Source organism: Anoplophora glabripennis, unplaced genomic scaffold, assembly GCF_000390285.2.
Source record: "Anoplophora glabripennis isolate ALB-LARVAE unplaced genomic scaffold, Agla_2.0 scaffold459, whole genome shotgun sequence".
NCBI classification, from domain to species: Eukaryota; Metazoa; Arthropoda; class Insecta; order Coleoptera; family Cerambycidae; genus Anoplophora; species Anoplophora glabripennis.
Genome location: NW_019416570.1, coordinates 250,907 through 261,515, shown reverse-complemented (window position 1 = coordinate 261,515; position 10,609 = coordinate 250,907). Strand labels below are relative to the sequence as shown.

General features: G+C 33.3%; 1 protein-coding gene across 1 annotated transcript in view; it reads left to right on the top strand.

The window, feature by feature from the left end:
* The window catches only part of LOC108910334 (zinc transporter 2), a 22,609-nt gene extending 12,232 nt beyond the window's left edge, over positions 1-10,377 (top strand). Inside the window, exons 5-6 of the mRNA XM_018714902.1 lie at positions 6,038-6,438; positions 9,531-10,377. Of these exons, the coding sequence (XP_018570418.1) occupies positions 6,038-6,438; positions 9,531-9,679 (550 nt within the window). The 3' untranslated portion in view covers positions 9,680-10,377. The remainder of the gene's footprint in view (positions 1-6,037; positions 6,439-9,530) is intronic.
* Positions 10,378-10,609: the final 232 nt, after the last annotated feature.

Genomic DNA, 10,609 nt, shown 5'->3' with positions numbered 1-10,609 from the left:
TAAATCCTTATTTTTAGTGATTGAGTCATGTCTTTGTTTTTCAAAAGTCTCCTCATTGCATGTACACATCTGTTTCCTGCCATCAGTCTTGCCTGTATCTCTCTTTTTATATCTGGCCTTCTGGAGAACACTGCGCCTAGATATCGGAATTCCTCTACTTCCTCGAAATTGTATACTTTGTTATTTTCTGTTCTTATTGTCAATTTATTGCCTACTTTGTACTCTTTATCTGTCCATGTCATATACTTTGTTTTATTTTCGTTTATCTGCAATCCTACTTTTCGGGCCTCTCTCTCTAGTTGTTTTAGTTTTGTTTTCAGTTCTTGCTGTGTTCTTGTTACGATTGCAATATCATCCGCGAACGCCAGACACTGGTGTCTTTTGTGGAAAAGCAACCCATTTCTGTTCATCTTTGCTTCTCTTATTATTTTTTCCAGTAAGTAATTAAATAGCACTGAGGAGATCGGGTCTCCTTGTCTTACTCCTTGTTTCACTTCAAATTTCTCTGATAGTTTTCCTTGGAACTTCACTCTGTTTTCAGTATGCTTTAGGGATAGTTGTATCAAACTTAACAGCTTTCCTTTAATTCCTAGTTCTTGCAATGCTCTACAAAGTTGATTTCTATTTATCCTGTCGTACGCCTGTTTAAAATCCACAAATAACACGAATGTGTCTCTTTTGTATTCATAACTTTCTGCTTGTATTTCACGTAAGGTGAAAATCTGGTCCGTTGCGGCTCTGCCTTTTCTAAAACCACATTGGTATTCTCCTATTGTCTCCTCCATATGGTTTGATAAAATTTCTTTTATATAAGTAGCGAATATCTTATAGGCTCCGTTAAGTAGCGCTATTCCCCGGTAATTTTCGCATTCCGATCTATCGCCTTTTTTATAGATGGGGCAGACCGCTGCTTCTGTCCATGCCTGCGGAATTTTTTCTTGTGTCCAAATTTTCTCTATTAACTTGTGGATCTTATCACAGAGATCTTCTCCTTCATATTTAAACATTTCATTTGTTATTTCATCTATCCCTGGAGTTTTTTTGGTCTTCAAGTTCTGGATTATCTGTCTTATTTTTTCTTTAGATGGTGGTTTTTCAATTTCTTCTTGTACTTGTCTCTCATAATTTTCCAGCACCTGTTCTTCCTCATCCCTATCCTCCTGGACGTTTAGTAGCTCATCGAAAACTTCCACAAATCTTCCTACTATTTTGTTACTGTCTAATAATAATTCTCCACTTTTGTTCTTGAATGCTATTGTTTTATGTACAAACCCTCTTTTTTCTGCTCTGAGTCCTTGATATAAATTTCTGATGTTTTTCAATTTAAATTCTTTTTCCATTTCCTTGACAATTTCTTCGTTATATTTCCTTTTCTTTTCTCTCATTAGTCTGTTGCAATGTTGTCTTTGCATTTTATATTGTTGTTTTATTTCTTCCGTTTCTATTTCTATCATTTTCAGTCTTAGTTTTTTCCTTTTCTCCAATTCTCTTTCACACTCCGCATCGTACCATTTTTTCCTGCGTCTCTCTACTCCAATTTCTTTTTTGCTACTCTTTATAGTTTTCTGCATTTTCTCCTTTATATTTTCCCACATTTCTTCCACCTCTTTGACTTCTAAATTTTTTAGCGCTTTACTAAGTTCTTCCTGATACCTCGTTCTTGCATCCTCTCCTTCGAGACTTATGTATTTTTTAAAACTGCGCTTTGCACCTCTTTCATTTTTTTTTCCGGTATTGTTTGTCTCACTTTTATTCCCACCATGAAATGGTCTGAGTCTATATCTATTCCTCTGTACAATCTAATGTCTGTTATATTTCTTTCCTCTTCTCTTTCCACTAACACATGGTCTATCTGATTTGTGTAATCACCATTTGGAGCTCTCCACGTACCTTTATGTATTTCTTTCTTTTTGAAGCATGTACTTTTTATTTTCATATTCTTCTCCATCGCAAAATCCACCAGCATCTGACCGTTATCTGATGTTTTATCGTGTTTACTGTGGTTTCCTATAGCTTGTTTGTATATTTCCTCTTTTCCTATTTTTGCATTTGCATCTCCCAGTACTACTTTCAAGTCATATCTTGGAATTTCGTCGTATTCTTTTTGTAGCTTTTCATAGAAGGCTTCTTTACTCTCTAGATCGGCCTCTTCTGTCGGCGCATGTATATTGATGAGGCTAATGTTTTGAAATTTTCCTCTGATTCTTAAATAACATAATCGATCCGACACTGGTTTAAATTTCATTATTAAACTTTTTATTTCTGGACTAACTAGGAAACCTGTTCCTAAAACTCTGTTGTCCCCTCCACTATTTAGGAATGCATATTTTTCTATCTCCATCATTACACTTTCCTTTTGTTTTGTTTCTTGTAGGGCTACAATCTCAAACTTTTGTTTCCTAATTTCACTTATAAGCTGTTTCATAGCTCCTACTTGGTTTAGTCCTCTTACATTCCAGGTCCCTATTTTTATTTCTGTTTTGCTCCCCTCTTTGTTTCGCCAACTCTTTTCATTTTTTCTTTCCCTTCTATTTTCATTTCTCTGCATATTTTTTGTTCTGGAGCCGCCCTGTCTTTTTCTTTTGTTTCCTTGATTTGTAATCGCAGTCGTTCCCTTTTTGCTTGCCTGGTCCGTTTTTTTCTTGCCTCCTGTCCTCTTGGTGCTTAGTTTTTTGCTATTTCTAGCTTTTTTGTCTCCTTATTCCATTTCCAAAGTTGCTCTCCTATCATCAGTTTGCTAAATCCCATTTTAACCGTCTTTCCACTTCTGCTCTCTTCCTTTGCTCTTATTCTTATATGTTTCTGCATCTCTCTTTCTCTTTTTGTTAAATCGTTGTTAATATATATTCTTTTATCTGTAATATCTTTCAGCTTTTTCTTATTCTGCATTATTTTTTCTTTATCTTTCTTCTGTTCTAGCTCTACTAGACAGTTCTTTTCCCCTATTTTTTGCGCCCTTTTTATTCCAATTTGGATTTCTAATTTTTCCTCTATGAACTTCTTCATTGATTCTGCCAAGGTATCAGTGTTCTCTGTATCTAATTTAATTCCTGTTATTACTATATTATTCTGTCGCTTTTCTTTTTCTAACCATTCTAACTGGGTTTTTACTTCATTTAATTCTATTTTGGATTCTTCGACTTCTCTATTTGTCCTCTCTACCTTTCCTTTTAAGGACTCGTTTTCCTCTTTTAGAATCGCGATTTCTTCTCTAAACTCTTTGTGTGCCTTTCTCAGTTCCTTTGTGTCTGTTTTTATCTCTTTCATCTCCTTTCTCACACCTTGTATTTTACCCCTCATTTCTTGCAAAATTTGTAGAAGTTTATCAAATTTATCTTCTTCCTGTCTTTTATATACTTTTGTTGGTGTTCTTATCATTTTCTTGTTTTTCCCGAAGGGTTCTTCCTCTTCGGGTGTTGATCTTCTTCTTTTATTCTTATCGTCGGTGGAGTAACCATCGCTCTCCATATTTTCTTTTCCTTTTTCTGCTGGTCTGAGTACGGTCCTGTCCTCAAATTGTTCTACACGCTGCTCGTGGCCTTTATCCGTTGTTTTTGTATTTCGTCGCTATCGCACCGCGCAAAAAGTCGGCTCGGGTCGACCCCTCGGAAACCTTACTTTTATCGGTGCGATTTCCTCTACTAAAGTCTAATTTACGTATTTTCTTTGTAAGTTTCCACTCACCTCTCTGTTCTGCTTATTGTATTTGATATTTGATACCACTGTGAAAAACTATTTGATATTTCTCGATCTCTCGAGGTTAATTTCGAAACAGCTCTTCACACACTTCGTTCTTTCTGATTGCCAGGGCCGTCCTCAATCAGTTTCATATTTACATTTTTTAATTATAAATTCAATTTTGTGTTAAAAGAAATTTTACCAGAATTGACAAAAATGTGGGACAATATGACATATCATCAACGTTAAAAGGTATGGAACTTACTCATGCTAAAAAATGGTTTACTGAAGAGGCAATGGGAAATGCCAAATGGCATAGACGTGTGATAGCAGGTCATACTTCCATGGAATAGAATTAATGAAGTGCCGAGAGAAGTCCATGATGGAGTGTGTGTAGGACAATTTTGTGCGAACAAGATTTTGAGTAGCAGTGTAACGTTGGAGGTCCCTTTAAAAAGGATTACAGTAAATGTTGCCAAACCATTCCTCCAAACAGAATCTATTGGCACCGATGAACTACTTCACCAATTGATCAGAAGTACATCCCATCCCCAATCAAGAGGCAGTTAAAAAGCTCTTCTGTTTCATAAGAACTGCATTTGAATCAAAAACGAAATTTTGAATCGGATGTATTAAAAAAAGTATAACAGTTGATGGATATCAAAAAGGCCAGAATAACATCTCTGCATCAAATCTGATGTCACTATAGAGGGATTCAACCAAATAGAATCACCTGAAAATGGTCATCAAACCTCAACCGACATGTACCTCTTCCTATAGGCCTATCAATCAGCAGTTTATAAGACTATTAGCATTTGGTAGAGGATTAATAATACCTCTCAACATTGTTTTTGGCCACTCTGAAGATCATGCTGATACACTGGAAGATTATCCATCCGAGTTAGCTAGAAAAATCGATGTCATCCATGACAAAGTTCAACAGAAAATGAAGTTTGAAAGTAATTCAACACCAATGAGTTTTAGGCAGGAGATCTAGCATGGCTGAACAATCCAATAAGAAAAAAAGGAAAATCTCCCAAGATCCAGAACTTCTGGTAATCAAAAGCATCAAAAACGTGGTCTACAGAATATCGAGCACCCATCAGAGAAGGCTCTGATTGCTTCTCGGGATGATCACTTTTAGGAAGAGGACAATGTAGAGAAAATCACTGTAGTATACATTTATTTACTTATTTGTTTCATGACGTTTTTAGAATATGTTCTATTTCTTTCTTTCTTATTATTAGAACTTTAGATATTGTTCAATACTATTCATAGATATCTGTGGAAATTTCGAGGAACAATGAAAAATATAAACATCCTCGTTAATACACAGGTGGGAATTTTTGAGGGTTAAGGGGACATATACAATTACAGCGATCAGAAAATCGATTTTTTTTTTAATATTCTTAAACGATAAATGTATGTGAAGAATATATTCTAAATGTTTGAAAACAAAATTCGAAAAACTCCCAATGTTATAGCCCGTAAACGTTGTACATGTCCGCTCAGGTCCCGAGCACATGCCGCAGGTAAAAGCAGGAGCGCACAGGTATACTCGTCGACCAGATGTTTGTAGAAGAATTAACCGTTTTCGGATGAGTTTTGGGCAATAGCCGCCCAAGTTTTTTACAGTTTATAGTTGCCCATTCGTCCACACTGACGCTCATTTGTCAAACGACTCCGTCTGCCAAGGATAGAATAGGAAGGGTTATTTACCGTTTTTCACGAAACTACATTTCTGAAACTGGTGTACACAATTGCACAAAAACTAATGAACTAATTAAGTTCCCTCTTGGTAGAAATGTTGATAACATAATAATGTAATAACCTTCTATATGACGGAAATTGATTTTGGAAAATTTTGAAAAAACTTTTTTATACAAATTCTGCAGAAATGAAAATTCGATTTTTATCTTTAAATGCATGTCGTTTTTCCAAATTTGTATTTTTTCCATTTTTCTCAACGTCTCAGAAGCTACGCAAGTTTTAAATAAGAAAATTTTTGTGTTTTGATGCAGATCGAATTTCACGGGGAGCTAAGCTGTACACCGTTTTGGAAGTCACGCTGCAACTTTGGTGTGACTCTCCACCACTGCTCTGTCATTTTGACGATGAATTAATTAATTTTTTTTTTATACGTGAATATTATTTTTTTTTAAATTCCACAAAATTTACTAATTTTCCGCCATCTAATTGTATATGTCCCCTTAAGGTACAATTTTGCTACTGTAAAATGTCAAAGTTGTGAAAGTTGTAACTGTTGCATAAAAATTGTGTTAAAGCAAATTTGGTACATTATGTACATATAAACTTTTCACTTACTGAAGAATCACTAATTACTGCTTGTAATTTAAAGAATGGGTGTCATCCTTCATGGAGCATGCCATCTACACAGCCATGGGTTTACTAAGCACAACCATTCTCCCAACAACATTAATGTCAGGGCAGCGATCATCCACGTCCTAGGCGATCTCCTTCAGAGCATTGGGGTACTACTAGCTGCCTTGATTATCAAGTTCTATCCAAATGGCAGGATCGCTGATCCTATTTGCACTTTGCTCTTCTCCCTGATTGTCATCTGCACCACAGTGCGGATAGGTCGCGACTCAGTATGGTACCTGATAGAGGGCAGCCCTGTAAGCAGTGCCAAACTTGCCACAGCTCTGGGGAAGCTGGGTGGAGTGAAGCACATCCATAGCTTACATATCTGGTCACTTGCGCCTGGCAAGGACGCTGTGGCTTTACATCTGGCTGTTGGTGAGTATTAGTAATGTCAATATTGTAATTATCCGCTACTCAGTAATCATTACTTGGTAGGATTTGAAGAAATTTGTAAAATAGTTGTGTTATATGATTTAGTACTAATTCTTTACAGTCTTAGTCTACACAATACTCGTAGTGTCTTATAAAATCAAAAGTTGTGCATTGATAAGCAGTCATCACTACTTTCAGCCAGCTCGGTTCTTGGCCAATTCTCGATTACTTGATTATCTGAATATCTGTTATTTTTGCTATTGGATTTGTCTATGCTCTCGTTACTTGTCATGGTACAGGGCCTTCATAAATGATTTCCAAGTCACGTGACCAGTAATTTTGTTTGAAACAGTAATTTTATTTCCTTCATGTTAGCAAGTAAATTTTGGTTAAATTAAAAATTATTAAAACACTGGCTAAGATTGGTGTAATTTTTCACGAGATTCTATTCAATCAATCAGTGATCGCATTATCTCGAGCATAAATGTAATGGTTTGTTGTTATTGTTAATTGTAAACGAATCATTAATTTTGGTGAACCCAACATTTAGGGAATTTTCCAACCCTTCAGCCTTGGTTGTCTAAGCTGGAGGGTCACGTGGCTTGTAAATATTTATAAAGACTCCATACAATAAAACAGTCGAAAATGTCAGTCAAACACAAAATTAATTGCAAAATACATATATTAAAGGGCTGCAACGTTGTACATATTAACTTTCTTTTGAAGTTTTTTGCTCATGCACTAGATACAATTTTCTCTAAAATACAAAATGTTAAACTTTAGGGGTGATTCATTGTTCGCAAATCGATACTTTTCCAAATACAGGATGTTGAAATTTAAAAAAAAATAACTTTAAAATAACTCTCGCGACATTTGATGTAGAACGATGAAACTTGGGTTAATTATTTATCTAATTAAATGTAAGAATTGAGTTTGGTTTTAAACACTTATTTTGCTGGTGGTATTGCTGAAATTCACTCTCACTAAAAACTCAGAAATTCGACACCATGGGATGTTTAGAAAATTCAATACCTTTTTGTAACTTCTAATAGAAGAGAGAAAAGATGTCTCATTATTTGAAAAATACACCATTTATGATTTTTTACGTTTATTTTTAACTTAAATATTTAATGACGTGTTTCCTCACTAAATACTATTCTACAATGAAAGTTAATGTGAACTGTACAAGCAATTTCGCTAATAATTTCCTTACATAAATTTTTAATCAATTTTAAAAAAATTTTCAAATCGTACATCATTGTTATCAATTTGTGACGTACTAGACCAAGGGTCGGCAACTGGCGGACCGCGGTCCAGATCCGGACCGCGGAAGGTAAAATACTGGACCGCCAAAAATTTTTTGAAAATATAAATTACTCAAATTATTTAAAAAATATTTTTTTACGTTTGAGTGCCAGCCTTATCATTTTTTTCTAGTATTTTACAATTGTGACTGATTTGAGTTCTTAATGGTTAGTAAGCAGATTAAATTTGAGTGCAAATGAAAATAAAAAATTAGTAAGAAATATTAATATTTTCTGGACCTCGTTAAAAAATTTCAAAAGTATCCGGACCCCACCTAAAATTACTTGCCGACCCCTGTACTAGACTATGAACATGTTATAACAGAAACATTCTTTGGCTCTTTATTACTAAATAAAAGAAGGGCAGTGATATGAGATTTTAGTTGAGCTTCTTATTAATAGATGGCTCAATTAAGCACATCACAACAGTCCGCCAAATACTTTTCAATTTTACTTTTTTTAATTGCCAGTTGTAACAATTTCTTACAAAAATGTCATAATTTCATTTTATGGCAGTATTTGAAAAGGTGTCAAACACCTTTTTATTAGATTAAAGATACTTAGAATTACTTAGGTTTTTGATATCAAAAGCTAATAATTTGTAAAATAATTGCTTAAAAAAGTCTTCTAATTCTAAAATGATGATTATAATGAATATCATAACAACCAAGAAGGATCTTAAAAAACATTATCGGTATTGAAGCTAATTAAATGTCTCTGGGTCAGTTCAAGTAGGTATGTATTTCTAATTCTAGGAAAGTTTTTGCCACCTTTTGAATGAAGATGTTGGCCACTTGAAGAATTTTTGTGGTTGCTTTGTGACAATTCACAAAAAGAATATGTTTTTAGTCAAGGAGTGGTCTGCAGAAAGCTTTATATATTTTAGTGGTAGTAGCAAGTCTTTCTGAAAACTTTTGCTTTGAATATATATTTTTTTGACATAGTGTTTGTCGTTTAACTTTTTATAACTTTTTTAAACAAGTACACACAGTCCTCGTACTTACGGCATATTCATTTCTCAAAATATATAACGTAAATCGAAACAACATAAGTCGATACATTTTTTTTCATCCATTTCTATATAAAGTGAAGAAGTTAGGTTCATTCAGAACATATAATGTAAAAAAAACTACAAATTAATTTTAAATAATCACACTTTATTTATAAAACAGACCATGAATTCGGTACATACTTATTGCACAATTAAAAAAATAGAAAGAAACAATAAAACGTAAACCATTCATTTAAAAAACTTATCAATTCGAGTTTGTTTCGCTTCTTTTTTCTTGTTTTCATACATTTCTCGATAACATTGACAGGCCGCAATAATTTTGTTATTAACATTAAAACTTCTTTCAAAATTTGGATCATGTTCCTTAAAAATATTCAAAGCATTCTGTAAATATCCAAAGGCTTGCAACAGCGATGACGGCACAAGTGAAATAGCCCTTGACATATCTCGAAACTATTGATTTTAGATTGAGGACTGGTGTTAAAATATTGTTCGACACAACTCAAAATGACGTAAATTCCAAATAGTGTCAGCTATCAATTGAAAAATGTTTGTTATTATTGCATGAATGGAAAAAAAGTTATGAAAATTTGTATAACACCAAAATACAATTTTTGGTTTGCAAATAAAATAATTCAGGTTCACTAAAAATTATAATCATGGATAAAAAGTTTGTACTTGCTATTACCGGATCTGACAACAATTAGCGAGTACAAATGAAATTACCAACAAATATTTATGATAAAAGATATTGTGATAAAGATATTATTTTCTTTCAGATCAATTCTGTGATAGAGACCTCTTGCTGAAAAAAGCAAGTTCCCTAGTACATAGCCAAATTAACGTGGTAAGTTGTACCTTGCAAATAGAGGCCTACAATGCCGAACTGATTAACACCTGTAGGCAATGTCAAGGTCCGCAATATTAATGCCAAACAAATTTTTTTCCACAGTATTTTATTATAATTTTTAAATATTGTTGTTTTATTTTATTCCTATATATAAGTTTAAAGTGACGGCTTTTGAAATTTTGCAAACTGAACCTAAGTATATTTTTTTATTTCACATAATCTGTTGTAAGACTATGAATGGTAGAATATTTTCTTTATAGAGGCTTTTCAATGTGAACTGCGGGTTATTGATCTCAGTACAATTTTTTTTTGTAATATAATTTTCCTTTTCCTATCTTTATATTTGCTTCCCATAAAGGAAATCTATTTACCACATGCTACCTAGAGCTGCACAATAACAAAAGAAATATGGAAAAGTACAATTTTAAATGTATAACATAAAATGTTTCTATATATTGACTGGTATCCAGTATTATTCCTCATGGGGATGCAAAAAGTAAGCTGCTGTCTGGGTGGTCAAACATAAGGGCAGTCGCAGTTATATTAACATGTTTGCATGTAAATGTAGACTAGGAGACAGTTTTAGACATTTTTTTGTCAATTTTTTGTACCATCCAGAAACGACAATGATGTCCTCACCTTTATTTTAAGCTTATAATTTTGTTACAGTTTTTAAGATTCATTTTGTGTGTACTTGCATAATTTTGTTTATGTATTAAAGGACACTAGAAATTTATGGTGCTATTCAGACTTCTAAAAAATTATAGCCTGCTATTATTTATTTGTAGCTTAATTTTAATTTTATCTTTGTGAAAAATAGGTTTTTTTTATGAAAGTATTTTTACTTAACACACAAAAAAAAAAAACAAAAAAATATACATGTAATTTCACTGAAATAATTTGTTTCGAGTGTTAATTTCTCTTCTCAAAACTGATATTTAAGATTATGTGACATATGTTTATATTTTGTTTGTTTATCTACTTGCATAGTTAGAAATATATAATTAT